The sequence below is a fragment of the Dermacentor variabilis genome, chromosome 3, assembly GCF_050947875.1.
Source record: "Dermacentor variabilis isolate Ectoservices chromosome 3, ASM5094787v1, whole genome shotgun sequence".
In the NCBI taxonomy this organism is placed as follows: Eukaryota; Metazoa; Arthropoda; class Arachnida; order Ixodida; family Ixodidae; genus Dermacentor; species Dermacentor variabilis.
The window spans coordinates 190655315-190682440 of record NC_134570.1 but is presented as its reverse complement, the minus strand read 5'-3'; the positions used below and the strand labels follow the sequence as shown (position 1 = coordinate 190682440).

Here is a 27126-nt window from a genome sequence, read left to right as displayed (position 1 = left end):
AATAAACCTTGGCCCTCTGCTGGGCCTTTGTCATTGCTTCACCTGACAACTCCTGTGCCCTTCTTAAGCGTTCGAGGAGCTTAAGCACGTACTCCACCACGACTGGGTCGTCGCCCCTACCTTCCCACGATTCTCGAAGCATGCGAAGCGGAGATCGAAGCGAGCGACCGTACACCAGTTCAGCTGGCGAAAACCCCGTAGCCGCATGCGGCGCGGTCCTTAAAGCAAACATCACCCCAGGCAGACACAGCTCCCAGTCAGTTCGATGTTCAAAACACAACGCTCTCAACACGCGCTTCATGACGGAGTGGAGCTTCTCAACGGAATTCGACTGTGGGTGGTACACTGAGCTGTGTAACAGCTTTACCCCACACCTTTCGAGAAAAGCTGTCGTCAAAGCGCTAGTAAACACTGTGCCCTGATCTGATTGGATTTCCGCAGGGAAACCAACTCGCGCAAATATGGACAGTAGTGCATTAACTATCTCAACTGAGCTGAGTTCTTTAAGCGGCACTGCTTCAGGGAACTTTGTCGCTGGGCAGATCACAGTCAAAATGTGTCTGTACCCCGTGGCTGTTACCGGCAGAGGTCCCACAGTATCAATAACGAGCCGTCTAAAAGGCTCCGTAATGATAGGTACCAATTTCAACGGCGCCCTCGATTTGTCCCCTGGTTTGCCCACCCGCTGACAAGTGTCACATGTCCTCACGAAATGGTCTGCGTCCCGAAAACACCCTGGCCAATAGTACTCTTGCAAGAGACGGTCCTTAGTTTTCTTAACTCCAAGGTGTCCGGACCACGAACCCCCGTGTGACAAGCGCAACAGATCCTGACGATAGCATTGAGGCACGATCAGCTGATCGAACTCCACTCCTCTGCGGTCTAGATACTTCCGGTACAGGACTCCACCTCTTTCCACAAAACGCGCAGTTTTCCTGGCGATACCTTCTTTGACATTGCAGCGCACGTTTTCCAGGCTGCCATCCTTTTTTTGCTCGGCTATCAAAGCCGTCCGGCTGACTTTTAGCAACCTATCAAGTCCGTCTGACGTAGGCGCGATGAGCAAATCAGTAGATAGCTCTTCTAACTTTCCCGCGTCGGGCGTTTCCTCTCCAGTATCTGGCGCCTTTAACGTTACAGACTCAAGTTTATTCAGTTCGGGCGTGCTCGGAATATCAGCTTGCTGCGCCTCTGACCCTTTTTCGTTGTTTGATAACGTCGGCCCCGCAACTACCGCCTTTGCAGCGAGCTCCCGAACCTTCGATCTGGTTAAGGCCTGAACACTAGCTTCACCAAACAAAAGCCCCTTCTCGCGCAGGAGGTGATCGGACCTGTTTGAAAATAGGTACGGGTACTGGGGGGGCAGCATAGATGACACTGCCGCCTCCGTCTCAAGCGCTCCGAAAGGTCCTTCAATAAGCACTTTTGCTACCGGCAGACACACGCTATGAGCTTCCACGGCTTGCTTGATCCATGCGCACTCGCCCGTGAACATATGGGGTTCTACGTAAGACGGGTGAACTACATCCGTCGTAGCTGCGGAATCGCGAAGCACTCGGCACTCTTTCCCGTTCACGAGGAGGTCTCGCATGTAAGGCTCGAGAAGCTTCATGTTCTCGTCAGTGCTGCCTATTGAAAAAAACACAACTTTTGGTGTTGTTTCCGGACACTGCGCCGAAAAGTGACCCGGCTTCTGGCACGTATAACAAACGCGCGCTTGCCTCATCTCGAACCGCTTTCTGCGTTCGGCTTCGGCTGCTGCCGTCTCCTTAGGTTCGGTCGCACTGCTTCCACTCGCCTCCGCACTACGCGTGTTCCCCTTTGCTCTCATGGGTGTGAACTTCGGCCTCTCAAACTTCGAGCCAAATTCACCCTTTTGACCGTCCTTAGCTCCGCGAGCCCGACGCGTCACAAACTCCTCGGCTAGCTCAGCGGCTTTAGCCACCGTACAAACGTCTGGCCTATCCAAGACCCAGTATCGCACGTTCTCCGGTAACCGACTATAAAACTGTTCTAGCCCGAAACACTGCAGAACTTTATCGTGGTCACCAAACGCTTTCTCTTCTTTGAGCCACTCCTGCATGTTCGACATAAGCCTATACGCAAACTCTGTATATGACTCACTTCTGCCTTTCTCATTTTCCCGAAACTTCCGACGGAACGCCTCCGCAGACAGCCGGTACTTTTTTAGCAGACTCGATTTTACTTTGTCGAAATCCTCTGCTTCCTCTCTATCCAAGCGAGCGACTACGTCGGCCGCCTCGCCGGGTAACAAAGTGAGCAAGCGCTATGGCCACGTTTCCCGAGAGAACCCCTGCTTCTCGCACGTTCGCTCAAAGTTAACCAGGAACAAACCAATGTCCTCTCCAAGCTTAAACGGCCGCATTAGGTCAGTCATTTTGAACAATACGCGTTCTCCTGCACCGTGTGCCTGACTTCCATTACGAGCGCATTCCATTTCTACCTCAAGACGCTTCATTTCCAAAGCGTGTTGACGGTCACGCTCTTGTTGCTCTCGCTCTTTCTGTTCTTTACGTTCACGCTCTTCTTTTTCTTTTGCAGTCTCCCTCTCTTCAATAGTCTCAAGGCATTCCGACAGCTCGTCATCCTCAGCCTCTAACTCAAGAATAGCCTTTAGCAGTTCTGGTTTTCTGAGTTTGTCTGAGACATCCAGACCCAACTCTCTTGCAAGCTCCAACAATTTCGGTTTGCGCAACGACTTCAAATCCATGGCTGCTCTGAATGCTGCTTTCTCTACTGCTTACTATTGTCTTGCCGCAAACTAACCCGGCAGCAACGACAACCACAATTACCAGCTCTGTTTCTGACACTAACAAAAGCCTGGCAAAGCTCAGAAGAAGAAAGTCCCGCACTCACCAAACCTCGCAGCCAAGAGTCCAGCGCAGTCGTTCCGCTGCAGGCAACCAGTCATCACACAGGGCTCGTTGCACTGCTCCCGGATCGTCGATGAGCTGCTCAGCATACAGTCAACTGCATCTCTTCGCTGCTGGCCTCCGTTGTCGCGATCCCACCGCTGCCACCAGATGTTTGGATCGCACCGCTGGTACGATCTGTTGGGAACTCGGCGCTGACGCCCGTGGTTGTACCTGGGTCGCAAGCCCCAAGGGTAGCGTTGGCCTGGCGGCCTGGGGTACAACTGGAAGCATCCGAAGGTCCCGGCAAAGCATGAGTCGACTGGTAACAACGAAACAACTTGTTTATTTTAACATCGCAAAGAGTTGGCGGTCAGGTTTGACCGTAGTAGAGAGACGGGAGAGCACTTCACTCAACAGAAGAAATCGGAGCCCTCCTTTTTGCGTCCGGGGGCAGCTGTTTTTATACTCTCGCAGTTGAGGGCAAGAAGGAACCCCTCAAAAGACGAGCACGTGAATGTACAATGGGCTAATGGTGACGCACACTGTCGTAGCGATGCCGTAGCACCATGACGAGCACGATCTCGTAGCACCCTGTCGAGCACGATCTCGTAGCACCCTGTTGTAGCGCTGCCGGTCGGGCACAATGACTGTAATGAGAGGATGGTCCCTGCTTTGGCATCGCCTGTTTCGGGCACAATGACTGGAATGAGATCCCTGCTTTGGCATCGCCTGTTTCGGGCCCAATGACTGGAATGAGATCCCTGCTTTGGCATCGCCTGTTTCGGGCACAATGACTGGAATGCGAGGATGATCCCTAGGCGGTCGCATCGCCGCAGTCGCGCCTGGAAACACCTGGCGATGAGTGTTGCGGCGACGACGATCGGGCCAAAATGTCTGCCGCCCCGCCGCAGTCGCGCCGGCAAAACCACGTGTCGCAGGCGAAACGCAACACTACTCTCTATAAAACAACAATCAATAGTTTTAGCATGCGGACACAAAAGGCAGTTTATCGACCATGGCACGAAACATCCCATTTACTCCAACCGGGTTTTGACAGGAAGGGTTGCCGAATATACCTTAAAGAAAAATGTTTTGATCCCTGCAGGAATGATCATTCGACGGGCACGCTTAAGTACTTCTAGGTGATAGTATCTCAAATAAGACGCACCATAAAGGGGATCAGGAAAGAAAACATTGTGTCTGTGAGTGCAGGAGAAATTTCATTCGGGGAGGCAGATAAAATTCACACTAAAAAGCGAGCGTTTAGAAAGAAAATACCTTCAACTACCTCCTTCAAGAATCCTTCAAATAATCTCTGACACATGACGACAAACCTATTTCCGGAATGTAATTGATTAGGCGTACCTCAAAAGTCAGAATAACATAGCTTTAAAATTTTTTCCGCGCGTAAACCAGCGCGTGAACACGATTGAAACGTTTTCCGAACGCCGACGGTTTCCCGCCCGTCTCAGCTCGTGCACTTTGCGACTCGCGCAGCTCTACTGGACGCGCTGTTCATCAACGTTGTCAGAAGTTTCGTAGCTGACAGGGCGCTCTTATTTCTGTCCAGCAGGAGTCGCCTTAAGTGCTGCGTGAGCGTCAGGATGTCGCACCCTCATATACACTGAACGCCATCTGATGAGCACAGCGCTGTACCTTGCTATCGCTGTCAATAGTTGGTCGTATGCTGATCATATGTTCATCGCATGTTCATCGGATTGCGAACAAGGCTCCCGTGGGGGGTGGAGGGAACACTAGTTTGAAAAAATTCACCTTTGTCGGCGTCTGTTTCCTGTCCGGTGATCGGCTTCGAGCACAGTTTCCTCACCACACTAGGCCGATACCCTAACGATTACACCATCACTACGCAACAACTCCTGTTGGCGGGAAAACTGTTAAAGCCCAATCACACTAGGCTGAAACGTCACGACTTTTGGTCTGCCGACTGTTGGCGACAGCGTTTTCAGTCTTTTCGGTGCCCCTGCGACATTGCACTGACGCCTACAGTTTGCAGACGCATCGGCGAAGGTCGTCGGCCGGAATGGACTCTTGGGCAGAGGATTCGGCGATTTTATTTCCACGTTAACTACACGACCATACACAACTGAACACGGCGGCGTCTTCGAGGCGAAAGCCGGCAGTTGCGGACTTATGAAGTCATCGTCCTGCACTGCTTTGTACTATCGCTCCGAACAGGTAGCTGCATTTGATATCGATGTTGATTTTGATCCTTCGACAACAAATCATTGCTTCCGGATTCATTCTCGCTCTCTTGGCTCATTAGGCCTAACATAAGCTGGACATGCCTTCCGAGATTTTTGCGCTGTCGGATTTTGGAGGACATACATCACGAATGCTTGCTTGTTTTTATTCATGCACAGAGGGCGCCGCAAAAAATAAATTTGTTCATATTTCCAGGCAAGGAGGTTATAAACTAAAACTTCTGGAGTGGCAGCCATTGAGGCTGCCTAAGAGAGCGAGTGATGTCCCTGGGGCCAAAAGACTGCGGGCCCAGCATATAGGTGGCCGCGGAATACGCGCGAAACTCGTACGTTCTCGGTTCCCCATCAAAAACTGCACAAAAGATAGTTGTTTATTTTACATAAATATTTTACTTGCAATCAGGCAATTTATTTACGGTAATATATGACACTACATTTATATTTTGTGTGCATTAAATCGTTTTAATGATTATCTTCTTTTAACGCGTAAGCACTTTTTGGCGAGTACCCCAGCTCCGTCACACGAAAAGTGTAATTCTTTGTATCTGCACAAAATTGCGTGATTTGCGATGTTAAGATATTTATTCGTTACACTAGTGAAAATTATTGGCAACGTTATAAGCGATTAGGGGCAATTTGAAGCAATAACAATATGAGAGAATGCCCATAGGGATACATAGGGCTCCTTGGAAAATGCATGGGGAAGCCTATGGTAGGTGTGGGACAACTTGAAATTTGGGGATGAGAAAACTGAAATTTGGGGGTGGGTAAGCTAAAATTTGGGAGTGGGCCAACTTGAAGCTGGGGGTGGGCAAATTGAAATTTGGGGGTAGCTCAACTTGAAATGTGGGGGTGGGCCAACTTGAAGGTGGCGCTAGGCCAGCGAATCTTGGGGTGGGCCAACTTCGAAATTTGGGTCAACTGAAACCTGGGGGTTTTCCAACTTGAAACTTCAAGTTAGCCCGTTCCCAAATTCCAACTTGGCGAACACCGAATTCCAGTTTGCCCAACCCTACTATATGCGACCCTATGCTTTTTCTATTGAGCACTACATATCGCTATGGGTATTCTCTCTTATCAGTTTTTAAATGCCAAAAATTTCTTGGCCAACAATTACCACTTTGACAGTATCTATCTATCTATCTATCTATCTATCTATCTATCTATCTATCTATCTATCTATCTATCTATCTATCTGTCTGTCTGTCTGTCTGTCTGTCTGTCTGTCTGTCTGTCTGTCTGTCTGTCTGTCTGTCTGTCTGTCTGTCTGTCTGTCTGTCTGTCTGTCTGTCTGTCTGTCTGTCTGTCTGTCTGTCTGTCTGTCTGTCTGTCTGTCTGTCTGTCTGTCTGTCTGTCTGTCTGTCTGTCTGTCTGTCTGTCTGTCTGTCTGTCTGTCTGTCTGTCTGTCTGTCTGTCTGTCTGTCTGTCTGTCTGTCTGTCTGTCTGTCTGTCTGTCTGTCTGTCTGTCTGTCTGTCTGTCTGTCTGTCTGTCTGTCTGTCTGTCTGTCTGTCTGTCTGTCTGTCTGTCTGTCTGTCTGTCTGTCTGTCTGTCTGTCTGTCTGTCTGTCTGTCTGTCTGTCTGTCTGTCTGTCTGTCTGTCTGTCTGTCTGTCTGTCTGTCTGTCTGTCTGTCTGTCTGTCTGTCTGTCTGTCTGTCTGTCTGTCTGTCTGTCTGTCTGTCTGTCTGTCTGTCTGTCTGTCTGTCTGTCTGTCTGTCTGTCTGTCTGTCTGTCTGTCTGTCTGTCTGTCTGTCTGTCTGTCTGTCTGTCTGTCTGTCTGTCTGTCTGTCTGTCTGTCTGTCTGTCTGTCTGTCTGTCTGTCTGTCTGTCTGTCTGTCTGTCTGTCTGTCTGTCTGTCTGTCTGTCTGTCTGTCTGTCTGTCTGTCTGTCTGTCTGTCTGTCTGTCTGTCTGTCTGTCTGTCTGTCTGTCTGTCTAGCCGCATACGTCTTGATGCTGTCATGGTCGTTTCGTTAACTTGGAATGTACCAAAATTGGCATACTGCAACAACAGTTTATGAGGAGCATAAATGATCGGCCATGACACGAATGTCAAAATATGTGTGTCATGTAGGTCATGTAACAGCCGCGTAGGCCGTGGTGTCGGCATGGTCATTTCGTTAACTTGGTATGTACAAGACAAGAGTGTATAACGAACATAAATGATAGTCCATGACCTGACTGTCATGATATGTGTGCCATGTAAGTCATGAAACAGCCGCCTACGTCTTTGTGCTCTCATGATGGTTGCGTTAACTTGATTGTTCCCCAATACACTGCTTCGCATAACATCGATTCCCACAGTGCGTGGGATCTGCCAGCTTTTTTATTAGTTTAAATTGTTTCTAATCTCTTTTAAACCTAACCATACTGTATATTTGTACTATTATAAGGATTAAGTTTCTTAACTCCAGAAATTACGAATTTTACGAAATTACGAACTAGGATATTCGCCAAAGATTGCTGTCGCAATTATAAACGCGAAATTGAAAGCGCATTCACAGCTGCTTACTAGTACACACTAGTACATAGTGCACGGTGCATAAGCGTCCTTGTACTTAAGTCCTATTACGAGCAGATACATTGCGGTTGATACAAGCAGACCGCGCGCGTATTTGAAGAGCAACACAATCGCACTGCGAGCTAACGGTGACATCCCACCGCAACCACACGTAGCGACGCGCCAATGAGTACTTAAGTAGTAAATTTGACGAGACACCGGTAATGTAAAACGTCTTGTAAGTGCTTCTTCCCAGTGGTTCTCAACTGAAGAAAGCGCACACCATACAGGCGGCCGTAAGCAAACAGAGAAAGGTGTACCTACAGGTGATATCTTATTCCCGGCGTATTCTTAAGCCGCTTTGTCGTATCGGCCTAGCGTGACCGAACGTTCAGGCCCGCATTTATTGGTATACTTCACTCTTAAATAGTTGCACCCTTTGGGTTGTATATTTGTGCCGCAACAATAATCTCCCTTGCTTGCGCATTGTTTCTTGAAAACGCTGCGCTCGCTACTTTACTGACGAGAATGCTGTGTCACACTGATAACGCGCGCGCCGTTCGTGACTTGGAAATATCGGGGTCGCAGCGTTAAAGAAAATACGGGCAAGACACATGACAATTATCGGTGCGAGCAAGATACGACCCAAAGGGTGCAAACTTTTTTAAGAGTGTTGCACGAACATTTCGGCTGCAGATAGGTTCACCGCTGAAGAAGAAGCTGCGTCCAGCTAGAGCCGGTGCCGATATTCATATACATCATGATGATGATGATGAATATCGGCACCGGCTCTAGCTGGTCGCAGCTTCTTGTTAAGGGCTTACGATTCCAACTTTCGAATACGTATCCATTAATATTGAGCACAATTAAGCATATGTAAAGCGCAGCTGCTGCGGTAAGCCCGTTCTCGGTGCGATGTTTCCGCTCGGCGGCTGGTTTCACGAAGACTGGTCGAACGACAGTCTGCAGATTTGTTGGTGCCGGCGACACGAGATTCTATCACGCTGCTACGAATCTCTGTCGTCAGTAGCGTCGGCGACGTTGTCGGCCTAATGCGACAGAATGCTTGTCTGCGACACAGGCTGCCGACTAATTTAGCCGATCACCGGCGTCACTGTCTTGTCGACATACGGTCGCCATACTCTGAACAGGCCTTAAGAGATATACCCATACAGAAACAGGCAGACAGGCATACGCACATCTTCCGGAAACTGCGTGAAGTACCCTAATAATGCTAATCGCACTAAATTATAATGGTATTAAAACAGCTGAATAAAGACAACCATCACCAGAGTTGACTACCACTGATTCTATTACTCGTATATGTTATTTACCGCTACCGGGATTATCCCTTCTATTGTATTTTATTTTCTGTGAAAGACTCTATTTTTCAGTTGCCCTTGCTATTGCGATAGCAATTACATGGAAACTCCAGACTCATTTCTACCACCGTCGTCGCCATGATGCTCCGCGTAAAGCCCAAGTGCGATAACATCGTTACCGCGTACTGTTTGTTGAATGTGCGAGGGAAAGCGTGCGAGGTTGAGCCGTCGATGCTATAGTTCAGGTGCCGTATTCTGTAGCGGTTCGCTTTGGAACCGGTTTGGTCTTGCGGTTACGTCTGGATTACGTCACTAGGAGAAAGAGTGAAACGGGGCGGCGTGAGGGGAACCAATCAACGAGCGGCGGTCTGCCGGAAGATCACGTCATCATTTTTGTTTGCATTTGGGGGACGGCATAGCAATTGAAGGATGTTGCTGGTTTGATAAAAACATTGGTTTGTATAGAACACTTGCAAATATAATTTTCAGTAATAAATGTGAGCTTGCGGCGCAGACGGCTACTGGGAGTTGTAATTTTATTTGTGTTGTTTTCTTATTTAGTCGCTAGGTGGTGTGCGATACGTTATGCAAACAACTTGCCTCGCTTTGTTTACGTTTTGGACTTGTTCGCGCGCCGAAACCGAAACGATGTCGTCGCACAAAAACAGGCGGCTGGGTCCTCATGTTCCAGCGAGGCAGCGCGAAATACTCGTTTCATTTGTCGAGGAGCACCCCTACCTAGCAAAGGCGTCGTGTTTGTTGGGCCAGCAGCTGACGGCGGCTTTCTGTTGCGCCGTGGATCGGAATCTAACCCATCCTTTTTCTTTGCCCACAAGCGTAATGGCCTTGGCGATGGCTGTAATGGTCCGGCTGACCGAAGGCTGCGACAATGCAATCGCTTCTTAATTCCCGACGCACTGGAAAGCTCCCGGTGGCAAAAAACCGCCGCGCGCACAGCACTTTCATCGTAGTGTCGACACCACGAAACCTTTAAAGTCCGAGATGTTCTTCCAGCTCATCGCAAAGACGTCGCACTATGCCTTTGGAGAGCCGTCCTCCCTTCGAGACTCTTCTTTGGCCATGCCGAACGCGTCGCGTCGTTGCCTTTCGGCGCTTGCCAGCAGCACAACCAAAGGAGCCACCATTGCCGTCTCTGTCTGGTCTCGTCTAGGTGCCGGCTCGTCAGCTGGCGCCAGACTAGCCGGCAGCCACGGTTGCCCTAGCAACCCTCGACATCATGCTCGCCACCACGCGCGACCCGCGAGCGAACCACTTCTCCGCGGTTCCTCTCGTAGCAGGGAACCGGTTCCTTTCCAGATGATTGGCAACCTGTGTGACGTCAACAAAATTTGTCGTCCCGCCCACCACGGATGAGGACAACGAAGCGCCGCCCAATGGCAACAGCCAGACCGAACCGGTTCCAAACCGAACCGCTACAGAATACGTCCCCAGTTTTGCGTCCGCAAGGGAGGAAAGCGCGGAGGAAGCGCGCCGTCTTCCATCGCGCGTAAAGCACCGCGGGGCATACTACTCTGGTTGCGGCTTCGCATGGCGTGGCCGCGCGTGCACTATCTTGAAAGCGATTTGGGATGGGGGCTGAGTGCGCCGATTGGACAAACGTTAATAAAGGTCCTGCAGGACGCACGTCAGCGCACAGTGGGCGTCTCCCACGCAGGGACCGACAGGGAATACATGGCGGCCGCTGCGCGAGCCTGCTGGACGGCGCATTGCTGGTCTTGTAGTAGCCGGCTTCGTAGAGTCTTCTCCCACTTGTCCGAGGTAGAGTCGGGCGGAGCGTTTCTACACTCCCAAACCACGTGTACGAGTGTCACCATGACCCCGCCCGAGGGGCACGCATCGTCGGGCTAGACATCCGGGTAGATGATGTGTAACGTGGCTAGGTTGGGATCGGAATGTGTTTGTAACAAGCGCAGCGTTAGTGCCTACGGCCTGTTTAGTTAGGGGTGCGTGGGTGGAAAGAGACGTCCTCCCAAGTAAAAGAGTTTAATGATTCCATTGTACGTTACTGGTGTGGCCCTGTTCGCGTCCAACTCATCGAGACGCGGTTGCGCAAGGGTGATGGCGCGGTCGGTAAGTGCGCGCGCAGCGTCGTGGGCTGTCTCATTCAGGTTCGGCGGGGCGCCCGGGATCCGACCCAGGTGGGTGGGAAACCAGATGACCGTGCGGTGCTTGAGGGTGCTCGGGTCAGCGCCGCGGAGGACGCGTAACGCCTAGTCGGAGACGCCTGGTCGGAATGCGCCGAGTACCGAAAACTTCGTGTGCGCTGTGTTCTCACTGATTAGTAGCGTTGAAACGTGAGGCAGCACGAACGTGAATTCGTTCGGTGCTGCTACCGCGCTTCGTTACGGCAGCGTTTTGACAGCGAGTGTGCATGGTCATCGTGTGTGTTAACGTTTGCTTGTGCGGTCATGACACCATCCTTGTTACGTTAGTTATTAAGCAAATGCTTACAAGGTTACACGGCTGATAAAGCTACTATCCGTAATTCGTATAGCTGTCTACTACCTAAATATCACAATCGATGCGTGGCCTTTCTGGAGGCTGACTTTCTTTTCCTTTATTCCAAGGTTATTCACTTGTCCTCTCTTTCCATTTTCTGCTGCGCGAAATTCAACTTGACGAAAGTTCTTACCAATGCTATTAAAACGATAGCGTTCTGAGAAATATAATTGCTTCCCCTAGTTCTTGCGTCTGGCAGACGGCGACATAATGCTGTAGGGACTAGCGAAAGACGCGAGATGAAAATAGCGGAGAGAAAAGTGCAGCTGCTGACATTGGAGGAGAGAGGAAGGAGAGTAATTGGTCAGCGCAGGCGGTGATATTACGCACATAGGAGGAGGGGGAGGTGAAAAGGCGGGTTCCACGTGGCCTCCTCTCCACACGATAAAGGCAGCAGGGTAGCTGGGAAGCTGTCGTCAACTATGACCATCATCTACCATGGTTTCTTTCTATCCACAATACATACATTTACTGACACGTGTGTGGGAACTTGGGAAACAGGGTTCAAAACCAACTGCTGAAAAAAGAAATTAGTCACTGGATTTGCATCGCTACAGATGTTTCGCTTTTCAGTGAAGCCCTTTCATGTCAACGTGGGTCGCATCGTAAGTGCCGCTCTTCAAAGAACCTCTTTCACGTCAACTAAGATACCTTGGCATGTGTCACGAGGTATGTGCCGATCTTCTATAACCGAAAGTTCTGGCAGAACCCATCGTATTGTCGACCTTAATGCCGTTTGCATTGAAGCGATGCAGCGGCAAACCGCGTCACCAACGTCGAAACGTGTATTCAGCCGTACGTCTCTCTCGTGCTTCCCGATTTACTCGCGAGTTACGCGAGTTACACGCGAGTTACACGCGTGGCATGGGTTTTATTATGCCGAGCATCGGATACATTTTAAAGGGACGTTTTTTTCACTGAAGGGCAGCACATACACAGTGCAACATATAAAGAGACCCAAGTTAGCGTCAAAAAGATTCATTGAAGAGTGGCACAGACGAAGTGCCACATACTTAGTGCACCTAGTTGGCATCAAACAGGTTTATAAGCGGTACATACTGAATGCCACATACCCAGTGACCCAGGTTGATCCGATGTTTGATTTCGAACCCTGTTCCCTCAGCACAGGAGTCCGATAGGCTACCGATTAGACGATAGACCACCTTCACAGCGACCCAGGTTGGCGAAAAAAGGATTGGACACAAATAGGTACGAGTCATTGCACTTTTGCCTGCTTACGGGTGTATGAGCTATTGCTGATGATGATAGATGCTTGTTTTGAGCTTCTTCTTTATTGAAACGCGCGCTGTTCTGTAATTTGTATGCGTAATTCCAATGGTTGTATGCACTGTTCGCTTCACTTTGCTGAGTACTTGTAGCCTTTGCTTTACGAAGGCGATGAACCATTACATTTATACTTGCTCAGAGGGATACGACTCATTGCTGCTGATGATAAATTTTGTTCATGGACGCACATGAAAAATGCCGACTACCGATAAACTAAGTGGTGCGAGAAATTGACAAATATGTAATGGGGGCGCCAACAATAACGTTCGCACATGCAATTCTTTGATATAAATCGGGAATCTCGTTCGCGTTGAATGTTGCGTCTCCTGTCTTTCTGTCTCCTTGCCGCAGCCGAAGACGCCCTCGAAGCACACCGGCATGGTGCAGCAGCTGTCCTCGTGTCCAACCACGGTGGACGCCAACTGGACGGAACACCGGCAACAGTGCGTGGACTTCCTTTCACCTCTTTCAGGCTTGTAGGCGCGTTGGCATGACGCCGCGTGGTTTTTTTTAGCATCGCAAACAAGAACAGGTACAGCACAAAAAACTATGCGTGTGGTGCATTCATGTCCACTTTTCTTCATCTTGCGATTTCCGTTGGACGCGGGAGCATGCTCACTGCGTTAGCATGACACCGTGGGAAATGGCAATTTCGCACACATGAGAAAATGTATTTTTTTAAACATTAGTTCTTATTACGCTATTTACAATACAAAGCACGCAATATGGAAGGCCAATTAGTCTCAAAGCCCGAGGCTAGTCAGATTTCCTAAATTATACATGCAAGCAAGCGAAATGCGAACCTAACGTATCTATTATTTTTTTCAGTTTCAGTTTCCAATAAATATTGTGGAATATAAGTTGTGTAAACGGGGATAAAGTGCCTGTGGCATGCTAACCAACGCTTCGATAGGTGGACCTTTGACAAAGTAGGCCCACCCGATAAAACGTTGGCCACCCTGCCTGAGGCACTTCATCCTTGTTTACACAATCTCTGTCTCACAGTGTGGCCGATAAGTTGACATTAAATATTGACACGTCTACTTATCTTTATCGTGCGACCACGTTTCGCCGCCTAACAAATATTATCGCACAGCGCGGGACGCGCCTGCATGTATCCGAAGTTTCTGGAAAGTTATCGATGCTTCTATCCGCTGTCTGTTGTCGCCGAACCTTGTGTTATCTGATTTCATCACCTAACACGAATGGTGTAGAACTTTGTGAAAGGCACGCGGGTCACAACGATTAGTCTGAAACGTTCGACGACTGCTGTATAAAAGCTGACGCGCTTGACCCGCTGATCAGATTTTCGACGATCGCCGACCGTGTTCGCCGCAATCGTTGTGCTATAAGCGCAGCCTATTTTGTGGGCACAGGTTCGCCCAATAAAAGTGTTTTGTCGGTCACAGTATTGCTACTCTGTTCTTCAACGTCACCACCACGTGACATCTGGTGGAGGTGCTAGTACGTTCGTGTACCGAGCGATCCCGCAAAGCCGCGATCCAAGCCCGAAGCCCGAGGACAAAACCAACATCGCCCAAGACCAGCGTGCTAGCCGCAGACTACAGATCCGGTGTATAACACCGCAGATACGGTGTATAAGAGCTTGAAAAACATAACTCACGGAAGCGAAACTGGAATGGTTGAATATGATGCATAAACAACGACTAAGGCTCATGTGCACGTTGGAAGCTCACCTGAACACTAATTGAAAATAAACTTAATTTAATTTTGTCGGCTCGTCGTGATCGTCACTACGGTTTCTCCACCAATTATTTATTTGCCTACTTTCAGCTGCTCGCTTTGTGCATTACACGCTGCTCAGCCAGACAGCAGAAAAATTTTCTTTACCAGAACACCTTATGTCGGCCAGTGTGCGATGATCTGCGCACAAGATGACCCATACAAGATTAAAAAAAGACCTTGTATTCCTTTGTGTACGCTCTAAAATACCTGCCAAGTAGCCTAATTTGCAATGTTCTGGGAGACAAGAAGACCGGAAGAAAGATGCCGCGCTCATCAAGACGTGAGTTTCGATACCCGCCACGGCGGCACAGTGGCTATGGAGTTCTGCTTGTAAGCATGAAGTTGCGGGTTCGACTCCCGGCCGCCGCATTTAGGTGGGGGCGAATCCCATGATGTTCGTGTGTAATACTTCCAACAGATATATTTTAGGTGAGGGTTAAGGAACTCCAGACGTCCAATAGCCTTCCTCTAGCTACGACGGCCGTGATAATCAAGTGTGCAATTTTTTCTAATAACCATTTCTATCCAACATCGACTATTGGAGCTTGTGAGCAGCTTGTATTATGCTGATTAATGAGTGGGAACAGTGGAATAAACTTTTTTATGTACATGTTGTATTAGAGGGAGGAGGTGTTAATGTGTGTTGATTGATAAACTATAATTAAGAGCTATTGGCAACTCTGCAATCCATTACTTGCGCTAGCAACACTGTCCAAAAAAAGGTTCGTGTGGGGTCCTGAGGCGAGACCTACCTACTTGCCAACTACCATCAAGATTTCAATATACGCAGACGACATTTGTGTCTAGACTTCGGCAGTTACACGTCCTCAGATACGTACGCGGCTTCAAAGAGCGGCAGCTTTGACAGCGAGCTACTTGTGTAAACAAGGTCTCAGCACATCACCATAAAAATGCGCACTAGTGGCATTTACTTGCAAACCAATGACGCTTTATGTCATCTCAATCAATGGACGGACCATTTACTATGTCAGAACCCACAGATTTCTTGACGTAATTGTTGACCGAGACATCTGTTGGAGCCCGCACGTGGCCTACATGAAACGGCGCCTGACAGCTACTTCCCAGTTGTTCAAATACTTGACAGGAAAGACGTGGGGAATGTCAGTAGACTCAATGCTGAAACTCTACAGAGCTCTCTTTCTTGGTTTTTTAATATATAGTCTACCTGTACCGAACAACACCTGCAAGACAAATATTCGTGTTCGGCAGGCAGCACAAGCTCAAGCACTAGGAGTTTGCCTTGGTTTGCCCAGATGCACGTCAACAGAGGCAACTATTGCGATTACTCGGGACCATCCGATGCAAACTCAAATTACGGTGGAAGCCCTGAGAACGCACATCGTGCCCCCTATCACCGGCTTACAACACAACCTTCAGACAGGCACTAAGCATCATTCTCTAAAGCTATCGTCAAGTACAACGAAAAGCTTCCTCGCACTGCACCGCTGCATCTAAACCATCGATGCCCCCCTGGTGTCTTATCAGCCCCACAGTACATCTCAGTGTACCAGGCATCGGGAAAAGGGCTGAGCTGTCCTCGCCTGTGCTGAAACAACTGTCTCCGCTTCTTCCACACGAGAGGTATGCGGACAGTGTACATATTAATACTGATGGTTCCACAAAATCCAGTGTTGGTCCGGTGCTATGGTTGTCCAAGCAAGAGCTATTACCATCAGCTTTAGGACTGACCACCCAACGACATCGACATCTGCGGAACTAGCTTCTCTTCGCGCTGCACTTTGTTTCGTCAATCGGGAACCACTTCGACAATGGTCAATCTTCAGTGACTCAAAGGCAGCCTACAATCTGTGCTATCAGCTCTGCGTTGCCGGTCATAAGAAAAGCTCGTATTCGATATTAGATGCCTACTCCATACATCACATGAGAGAGGACACCACGTGACGTTTCAATGGCTGCCAAGTCACTGTGGCCTCATAGAAAACGAAGACGCCGATAATGGCGCTCGGGCAGCTCTTGAAGACACACAGGAAGAGGCCATACCACTTTTATGGTCTGACGCAGCCAGCAGACGTCGAGTGCTTGCACAAGAGATCGCGCTCTCTCTACGGTGCACGCCAAACATCCAGGCCAACCGGAGCAATCGTCAATACCACCTGCCCTCTTTGATGCATCTTTGTATGCCAACTGGACGCCGCCGGAGAGAGGCCACTCTGCTTTATCGCTTATGGCTAGGGGTGGCATTCACAAAATCTTACTCATTTCGCATTGCAATGGACGACAATGCCCTCGGCCATGCCTGCCTTTGCGAGGAGATGCTAGAACACATCCTGTGCGACTGTCCTGAATGTAATGTTCAGAGACAGTCCCTGGCGTCGGTTCTAGCGCACCTTGACAATAGACCATTGTCAGTTGAAACGACTTTCACATGTAGCCTACAGAAGACATCACAGCTGAAGGCGACGAAGGGACTGCGGTTTTTGAAGGAGACTGGCTTGGACAAGCGTCTGTGACAGTGATGTCACGTACCACGCAAGAGTGACGGACAGTAACTGACGATGAGGGTGCTGTGCTATGTGGTCTCGCTCTCTCTCTCACCTCTCCATCTTTCATCCCTCCATCCCGCTCCCATGTGTAGGGTAGCGAACCGGTTGAGCTAAACTGTTTAACCACCCTGCCTTTCCTTCTCCACTTTTCCTTCCTTCCTGTCCAAATAAACAAAGATGACTACAACATCCAGGTTCAGGGCGGCTCCTTCTCTTGGTGCTGCACTCACGTGTTTGTCGTTCGTAGCGTCAAATGGAGATGTTTAGTCGAAACCGAAAGGGTCCTATCTGCCGATTACCCTACGGCCACATGTAGGTAGGGGGTCGAGGGCAAGAGTGGGTTGAGCCCAAAAGAACAAAGAATACCGCAGTTCACTTTCCCTGCTCGCGAGCCAATCCCGACGTACTCGTTTTCCAGGAGCCAGATGCTCTACGGTTTATTAAACCCCCAAGAGTACTTCTGAAGGCTCCTGACACTACTATGAACGGTCTCAAAGATTTCACCGGCGAAACCGCGGCAAATCGTTAGGCTGTGTGTTCCAACGTCCGACCTGACCAGCGAGCCGCATAAGACATTTATTTTCACAGACAAAGAACCTTTCAAGCGAGCCGGATGTTTAAAAAAGAGACGTTAAAGAAGAGAGGTGCAAGCACTTGCTCGCGGCATTGCTTCCCTGGTACAGGTATTATACTTGACATTTATCGGCCTTCATAGGCAACTCCACACTGCGACTCGTGTTGCAGTATATAGCCTCTCACAATGTATAGGCAGTAGCCCCTGTCTTGCTTTCAGAAGCTAAATACGGCTATTGTACACAGAAACTAAAGACTGTAACGTTACCTAGTCACTGTGTCTTGGGATGAAACCAACTGACAGTTCCATTGGTAAGTCGAGGCCACACCTTTCTTTTTATAGTTAACTGATACGTGTGATAATGTCGTGTGCATCCGATGACTGGTGCTTCTTCATGATTGAAGCACGCAGTGTTCGAGGTAGGGCTGGGGCTCGCGAAGGCAGCTGACACCCGCCACCCGTAGAAGTTCCCAAACCCTAGCGAACCGCCGTGTGTCAATAGCAACCAATCGGATCAGCTCAAGTTTCTTGCAAGAGGTTTTAAAATTTAGCAAAGCTTGTTTTTAGGCAAAGTCACGTATATTAGCATAAATGCGTGAGTTGGCAATCAAATTAACAAGTTCTAATTAAATATAGGTGTGTGCACAGTGTTGGAAAGGAAACTAGCGGCGCTGGGCGCAGCTCGAACGGTCCAAAGCTGCGATGAGCACAGTCTGCTGATGCTCCTAAATTTCTTGCGAGGAAATAAACTGACAACTCAACGAGTTCAAACACAAAATAGCATCTTGTGCATGCACCGCTAAAATAAAGCATGCTATAAAAACGAGATGTCGGCTCGCGGCATAACACGTGTCACGATCACCACCAGCCCTCCCGAGCTATTCTTGCTATATATGTATACCGCGCCTGCAGGCAGAAGTACATTAGCGAGAATATTCCTGCTGCTTAAAGCGTTAGTGACATTAATGCTGGGTAGAGAGCTATAAACAGGGAAAACAAAATGAAGCCTAAACGAACTTCACTAGGATTTATTATAGAGCCTGGCGAGCACGCTCCGCGATTTGAAACGCCAGCAACATATTGAAAGTAATGTTGTTCTCGCCGGGTAGAAAGAAGTCCCGAGTGAAGTGTTTCAAACAAACCGGTGTAGTATCGGTTGCAACCTTTTTCCAATGCGAAGTTTCCTATCCAAGTCGCTCTCCAGTGCGCGTCACCTGCTTTTTTTGCGAAAAGGTTAATTGAGCGCGCCGGCATCCCGACGACTTTAGAACTACGAGGTATTCATCGCACGGCGTTATAGGAGGCCCTGTTACGCTTTAAGCTGAGCCTGGACTAGCTGTTTCACGGCCCGGCCGTTAGGGGGCGAGCATTTAGTTGGTGTCGCCAATAGCAATGCTAGCTGCTGCTTCTTTAGGATAGGTGAACAAATATATTTCATGCGATTAGCACTCCTAGGGTACTTCATGCACTTTCTTGTGCCTTTGTCTCTATAAGTTTTCTCGCCAAACCAGGTCACTGTGTCCATAGTTCATAGTCTAATGGTAAAGGATTGTGATGTAGCACCGAGGGGTGCCGGTACAAAGCGAACCGTCCGACCAGCTTAGGTCACTGCGTCTGTGACACTGGGTATGTGCCGGTGGTCAATTCATCTCTTTGCTACATAATTGGGTCACCGGGAATGTTCCAACGGTAATGTTACACTCTTCAATGAGGCTTTTTGGCACTAAGGCTGGTCGCTGAGCGTGTGCCACGAGGTTTGTGTAAGTTTTCAATGACAAGCACTATCTTGAAATTTCTTCAATGCTGGGTAATATATATGCAGGCAATCTTATCTACATGTGTATTCTCACGTGCCCCGCGCGCGCATATTGTGGCAGCACCACTAGGTGGAGCAGCATGTCCAAATGGATGCGCGCGAGAGGAGCTCGGCTGCATATACGCCATGACGCATTTGGCCGGTGGCAATATCGTTTGCGACTAGACTGTATCGTTGCTAATCGCATTAACGTCAATGTTCATCAGGACATTTTTCTTGCTAAACTTCTGGCGAATATTTCCAGCAATACTGTAGGAACGGAAGGCCCACGCAGGGTTGGAATTTATTTATCAGGTTACTGCGTTGATGTCGCAGCTATTATCGAGCCTATATGCCTTACGGCGATAGTCCAGTCTCTTCTTCCACGGCGGTGCTCTATTAGTACTGTCCAATACATGGCTCCCCCCCCTCCCTTGGAATGAAGATATTGCCGTTGGGCGGTTTAAGTTCTGCAAATGGCATTGCCAGAGTCTAGATGAGCTGGCTTCAAGCGGTCGATCAAAATTGTCCCTTAGCGTCCGCTGACAAGAAGTGTGAAAAACTTGGTGTCACGCTTGAGGACTTTGAAGGGATCGTCGAAATGAGCTTGTAAAGGAGCGTGAGTGGCGTCGTGATGGATAAATAAGTGACTGTTATGAAGTAAAATGCTCCACAGCAAGCGTAGTCCTCCATAAAGAAAGCAATAAAATCCCAATAAAGAAAGGCGTTAGGCAGGGAGACAAGATCTCTCCAATGCTATTCACAGCCTGTTTACAGGATGTATTCAGAGACCTGGATTGGGTAGAATTGGGGATAAGAGTTAATGGAGAATACCTTAGTAACTTTCGATTCGCTGATTATATTGCCTGGCTTAGTAACTCAGGGGACCAATTGCAATGCATGCTTACTGACCTGCGGAGGCAAGACAGAAGGGTGGGTCTAAAAATTAATCTGGAGAAAACTACCGTAATGAGTAACAGTCTCAGAAGAGAACAGCAGTTTACGATAGGTAGCGAGGCACTGTAAGTAGTAAGGGAATACATCTACGTAAGACAGGTAGTGACCGCGGATCCGGATTATGAGACTGAAATAATCAGAAGAATAAGAACGAGTTGGGGTGCGTTTGGCAGGTATTCTCAGATCATGAACAGACGGTTGCCATTATCCCTCAAGAGAAAAATGAATAACAGCTGTGTCTTACCAGTACTCACGTACGGGGCAGAAACCTGGAGGTTTACGAAAAGGGTTCTGCTTAAATTGAGGATGACGCAACGAGCTGTGCAAAGAAGAATGATGGGTGTAACGTTAAGGGATAAGAAAAGAGCAGAGTGGGTAAGGGAACAAACGCGAGTTAATGACATCTTAGTTGAAATCAAGAAAAAGAAATGGGGGGGGGGCATGGGCAGGACACGTAATGAGGAGGGAAGATAACCGATGGTCACGAAGGGTTACGGACTGGATCCCAAGGGAAGGGAAGCGTAGCAGGGAGCGGCAGAAAGTTAGGTGAGCGGATGAGATGAAGAAGTCTGCAGGGAGAACATGGCCACAATTAGTACGTCACGAGGGTAGTGGAGGAGTATGGGAGAGGCCTTTGCCCTGCAGTGGGCGTAATCAGGCTGATGATGATGATGGTGATGATGATGATGAAGTAAACACGGGCTTATGCAAGCATTTCGGCGGTTGTTACGAACCGGCAGTCGCATAACAATGTTCATTGTAATTCGAAGGCAGTCGGCATCAGATTGTAGGTCAGCAGATGACGGCCCGAGGCGAAGAACTCACCGGATATGCTAAGTGTCGTGTCGAAAACGAGTTCTGCTCATGAAAACTGTGCATCTGCTTTCAGAGTTGTGCGAAGACCTAGTAGAACCAAAGGCAGGCGCTCTGTCCATGGAATCATGGAGTCATGGTTTCGATGTGCTGCTTTCAGTTGACGTTGGAAGCGTTTTACCATACTATTAGAACTTGGGTGACAAGCTGTTGTTTGTATTTGCGTGACACCCAGAAGACTGGAGAGAGCTTGAATAAGGGTGGAGGCAAATTGTCTTCCTTTGTCTGTCGTTATAGTGTGTGGGATGCTGTAACGAGAAATCCAGGTATTTAAGATGGTCAGGGTTACAGACTCTGCAGGAATGTGAGAGAGTGGCATTGCTCCACGCCAGTGTGTGAAGCGGTCGATACAAGTGTGTATTTATCTCTGGTTCGAAGGACGGTGGGCGAGAACTAGCGATATCGATGTGAACGTGGCCGAAACGAACGTCTGGTGGTGGAAAATAATCCGGCGCTCACATAGTGTGTCGACTAAGTTTGGCGCGCTGGCACTGTATGACTGCCATAGCCAAGCAACGGACTTCAGCGTTCATACACGGCCACAAATAATGGGAAGTGAGGAGATGTTGTGTGGCGCGCACTCCAGGGCGCGATAACGAGTGTAGTGCGTCAAAAACTTGTTGGCGAAACGGTTGCGGAACGTACCGCAGAGGACGACCAGGAGACATCGCGCATATCACTGTGATATCAATGTGATATCACTGTGACGTTGCAGGCAGGCAGTAAGATATCTTCGAACCGCAGAGAATCGTTGGCAGCCCGGAGTGTTTGAAGTTCATGGTCTGTGCGTTGAGCGGTAGCGAGGTGGACGAAGTCACTGCCGGAACGATTTACTTGGCTTGCATATATATCGATCCCTGCGAGAACATCAGCAACGAGATACTCGGCACCCTTAATATACCGAATATCAGTAGTGAATTCGTAGATATATGCAATTTCGCGGGAAGCGTGCCAGGATCTGTTTAAGGTGATAGCATAAATGAGTGTTGTATGGTTAGTGAGAATAAAGAACTGACGCCCTTCCAGATTGTGACGGAAGTGCCGGACTGTGAGGTAGAGTCCTAGCGATTCGTGACCCGAAGTGTTGTAGCGGGTTTCTCGTGGTGTCAACTTCCTTGAAAAGAAAGCTATAGGCTGTCATGTCTTGCCAACCATCTGTTAAAACACGGCGTCAACAGCTATGTCCGAGGCGTCTACAATAACGGACAGTGGAGCGTCTGGTTGCGGGTGTTCCAGCAGAGTAGTGGTAGCAAGAGCGTTCTTGGCGAGGATAAAAGCAGATTCAGCAGCATTAGTCCATGATATAGGCGTGCTAGCTCGTGTTGTGCCAGAGAGCCAAATGTGTAGAGGCTGCAGAATTGAAGCACAACGAGGAATGAAAATGCGATAGTAATTCATGAGGCCCAAAAATGCCCGTAATTGCTCGGTGGAAGACGGACGTGGAAAAACTTTAATGACTTGGACACGGGATGGGACAGGTTCGATGCCGTGCTCGTCTACTTAATGCCCAGGAAATCGAGAGAAGCAACGCCAAACTTACTCTTCGAGATGTTTGCAACCGGGCCATATTGACGGAGGCGTTCAAACACATTTCGTAGGTCAGATTCGTGTTCAACAGCAGAGCACCTGAATACAAGAATGTCGTCTAAGTGGACGAAGCAATAAGTCAGGCCACGGAGTACTTGATCGACGAACCGCTGAAACCTTTGAGCGGCATTACGGAGGCCGAATGGCATGCGCACGTATTAAAACATGCTAGAATGGGTAATGATTGCGGTTTCAGGAATGTCGGTAGGCTCGATAGAAATCTGGTGGTAGGGTGTTACCTTGTTAAACATGCAGTAACCATGAAACGATGCGGTGAAGTCGTGGATGTGGGGTATAGGCTACCTATTGGGAATCATCACTTTGTTTAAGGTGCGGTAATCACCAAACTGCCGCCAATCACCTGCCTTCTTAGACACCATGTGTGAAGCTGGTGGACACGTTGTCATACCTTGTACAGACAGGCTTGTTCGGGAGTCGAGAAGGTGGCAGTGTCGAAGGTCGACGAGAAGCTTAAACTTCCATTGAAACTAAGCGCTGATGATCAGCCAGTGGACATCAGCGATGGTGAATAGCTATCGAAAAGGGCGTCGCAGACTGAGGTCAAGAGTCACGGATATATGGCCATACGTTTTAATGTTGGAATCGTTGACGGCAGAGAGAAAAGACGTGTCACGGCGATGTCTTCTGGCGGTTTCGAAAAGTAGGGGGAATGACACAAATTTCCGCGCCAGTGTCTACAGGAGAGTGAACTTTCGTCACACCATCGGTGACGTAGAAGAGACGCCTTCATATAGAGACAGTAGAACTAGTCATCATCAGTGACTAGCCCGTCCGTTTGAGGGACAGTTGCAAGGCGGGCGGCATTGACGTGCGCAAAGGCCATGGCTGGCGTGATACCAACAAATAAAGAGAGGCGGAGGGCGTGACACGTTTAAGTCATGCGAGCGATGCCGCTGCTAGTGGTTATTCGCCCGAAAACGAAAGGCAGCCAACTGGTTGCTTAGCTCCTCTACTAGCGCAGCAAGGTGCGTACTTGAACTGTCGGGTTCGCCAAAGTGCTGCTATAACTGGGGTTGTGTCGCAACGGGTGCATTACAATGGTCAACGGTGGATATCACAGAATGAAAAGAATCCATAATCTGGTCTGGCTGTGTCGCTATGGCCTCGACAGATGCCGTAGTAGGTGAGGCACATAAAATCATGCGTACCTGCTTCGGTAGACGCTGGAAGAAGCGCTCCCGAAGGATTTTCAAGTCTGCTGATTATGGACTGGTTCCCAGGAGTTGTGTCATGCGGCGAAGCTGCTCAATCGGTTTTCGGTCAAGAAGCTGCTCCGATGTGAGGAGCTGTGGATGCGCCGCGACTCAGAGTCGTGTGGTGCGCCGTAGTAACGCCCGCTTGAAGGTGTCGTACTGATCATCGGTCGGAGGGGCTAGCAAAATGTCGTGGACCAAAGCTGCAGTGGTCGGGTCGAGCGCACTCTCGACGTTGTCGTACTTGGCCACCTGAGATGTCCGTCAGTGACGGCGAAACTGCGCTTCGATGTGGACGAACCAGAGTTCGCAGTCCGAGGGCCAGAAATCGGGAAGTTTCAGTGCGGCGACGGAAGACGTGCCGTTTTCTTCGAGACGTCGTTGTTTGGAGGCCAGTTCCATGGCGTCGAGATAAAACTTGGTAGACGTATACAGTTGTGATGTGGTATCACGTCCCTGGTCAATAACTTGTAGGAACAGACGTCCCACAAAAAATTGCCATTTATTAAACAGATGACCGCGTTGATTTCGTGGCTATAATCGTCGAGCCTATATGCCTCATGACGATGGTCCAGTCTGTTCTTTCACCGCGGGGCTCTATGAATAGTGTCCGCTACAATACTAAAGCCTTTTTTGATGTTCTAATTGTTAAGAGGAGCTCGTAATAATTCGGGCAGTTTGCTCACTGAGACAGGTTCATTCCAAATCCCTCTTCCCATCACTGCAGATTGACGTCCTCGCTGAGATCGTGGCTGCTGTGGGTGACAAGCTGGAAGTGTACCTGGACAGCGGAGTGCGCACAGGTGCCGACGTGGTCAAGGCGCTCGCGCTCGGAGCTCGCGCGGTCTTCATGGGACGACCGGTGCTGTGGGGACTCGCATACGACGTACGCGTGTCATGCGTTGTCATGGCCGAAAAGAGCATAAATACTATTGTTTTTGCGAAATTGTGCGCAATCCGCCGCGGTAGCGTAGTGTCTATGACGTCGAGCTGCTACGTTGGAGGTAGCGGGTGCGATCCTTGGCGCTGTGGCTGCATTTCAGTCTGCGCGAAATGCAAAGAAACGCTCGTGTACTTGGTAAAGTTAGATGGATATTTAGAAAACATATGGTGACAATTATTACGCAACCCTCTACGACGATGTGCCTCATATTTATTTTGCAGTTTTGGGATGTAAAACCCTCCAGAGTTTTTTTTTAACACTTGCGCATGCCAAGATATATATAGTGCACTGTAGGTATATGACTGATCAAAGTAATGATATTTAAAATATGTCGCATACATCTTGCAGCGCTTCTGACTGCATGCATTATGCCAGTTTAAAAAAAATATTTGTAAAGTATTTTATTCAAACAATTAGAAAGTAGGTGGCTGGGGTGTGTCGTCATGCTGCGGGTGCACTTCTTTGTTTTTATCGATGTCTTACAGCCGGTATGTTAATCAAGTCGCTGCATAGCTAGGGGTATACCACGCAACAGCCGCGGTTTCCGGTTTGGGGCTACATTTGTACCAAGAGAGAGAGAGAGAGAGCAAACGGAAAGATAAATGGAGCGAAGGTGCAAGAGAAAAGTGTCTTAATGAAAACTGGAGAAATTTGTCTGGCCGCGGGCCTGGCAAGCTTTGCCAAATTAATATGAGGACAGAATAAATGACACAGACAAGACATAAAAGAGATATTTATTACGAGGAAAGAAAGATAGACAGCTCAGTTTTATTTATTGCGTTCTAACCTGCTCCTCGGCATTGGTGTAAGAGATCGAGAAAGTGTGAATGATGATAATGAAGACAAAAGGCATGAATGAAAACGGTAGCAAAAAATTATCCGGAGAGCCTTATTACAGAGTCGTAGATTCGCTTCACTATTTCTCAAAGAGCCCGATGGCCTTCATGACCTCGACCGTCGGTTACTTTGGCAATCGACGTAAAAGAAGGTTTTCAGAAAGTGGCTGGTTGCCAATGCAGGCCAAAGATTCATCCATAGGTTGCCTGCCTCGCAAGGCTAGCACAACATGCTATACACACGATCGGGCGCATCCGAAGCCAATCAGAGTATCTAGTATAGAGTCACCCGCAGAGAAGTTACGAAGCCTCTGTATAGCGAGGTACGCCCTAATAGCGCAGGATTGCACTATAGACGTTCACTGGGATTCACACAATTCAATCGCGTTCGGAAAGCGCTCCCCGTGAAGTACGCTCACTTGGCTTTCGGCACAAGCAAACTTAACACTCTCGTACACATATGCCTTCCCTCTAAAGAACCCTTAGGTAGTGAAAATTATCCGTAGCCCTCTACCATACGGCGTGCCTCTAAGCCCCTCCCCCCTCCTGTGCCCATGCCGTTTTGGGACCTCAGAGCCCATGTTTTCAATAATTTCTATCCAACGAGCAGTGGTTCTTGTGCGGAGCCGTATTGTGACGAAAGCTGTGGGACGACCATTAATTTCCGCAAAAAAGCATAAAAAATGTTCGTTTCATGACCGGACGGTATAACACTATGCGTACTTACTTGATCTCTCGTGAACGATACTCGAAGCTACTCGCCATGACAGGTTAGTCCCTATTTCTCCAGTGAAGTCGAATTCCAGGGTTTTACCTGCCAAAACCACGATTTGATTATGAGGCATGCCGTAGTGCGGGACTTAGGCCTAATTTTGACCACCAGGGCATGTTTAACGTGTCCCCAAATGCACGGGACACGGGTGTTCTTGCAGTTTGCCCCCGTCGAAATGCGGCCGCCGCGGCCGGGATTCGATCCCACGACCTCGTGCTAGCAGCACAACACCATAGCCGCTAAGCCATCGCGGCGGGCTGCCTTTTCATAGTGCGCAACACTACACAATCTTGGAGTATATGTTGACAGTAGCTCTTCAACTTGCAGGGCAAACAAGGAGTCCAGAGGGTTCTGCAAATACTGAGGAATGAACTGGAGCACACCATGCGACTGCTCGGTTGGTGTTTTGCCTTACCGCCACTTCATACTCCGTTTCATACGTATATCGTGCAATGCTGTGGAGGCTAGCGAGACTTCTAGCAGTGGCTGCGTTCGAACCAAGAAATAGTTCGTTTCCTTACCAGCCATTATGTCAAATTGTACCGTATATGGGCGCAGTAATGAATGAAAACGTTTTAGCC

General features: G+C 48.9%; 1 protein-coding gene across 1 annotated transcript in view; it reads left to right on the top strand.

The window, feature by feature from the left end:
- Positions 1–25294, top strand: part of LOC142574962 (2-Hydroxyacid oxidase 1-like) — a 49760-nt gene extending 24466 nt beyond the window's left edge. Inside the window, exons 6-8 of the mRNA XM_075683942.1 lie at positions 13075–13166; positions 24722–24880; positions 25286–25294. Coding sequence (XP_075540057.1) covers positions 13075–13166; positions 24722–24880; positions 25286–25294 — 260 coding nt within the window. The remainder of the gene's footprint in view (positions 1–13074; positions 13167–24721; positions 24881–25285) is intronic.
- The last annotated feature ends 1832 nt before the right edge of the window (positions 25295–27126 follow it).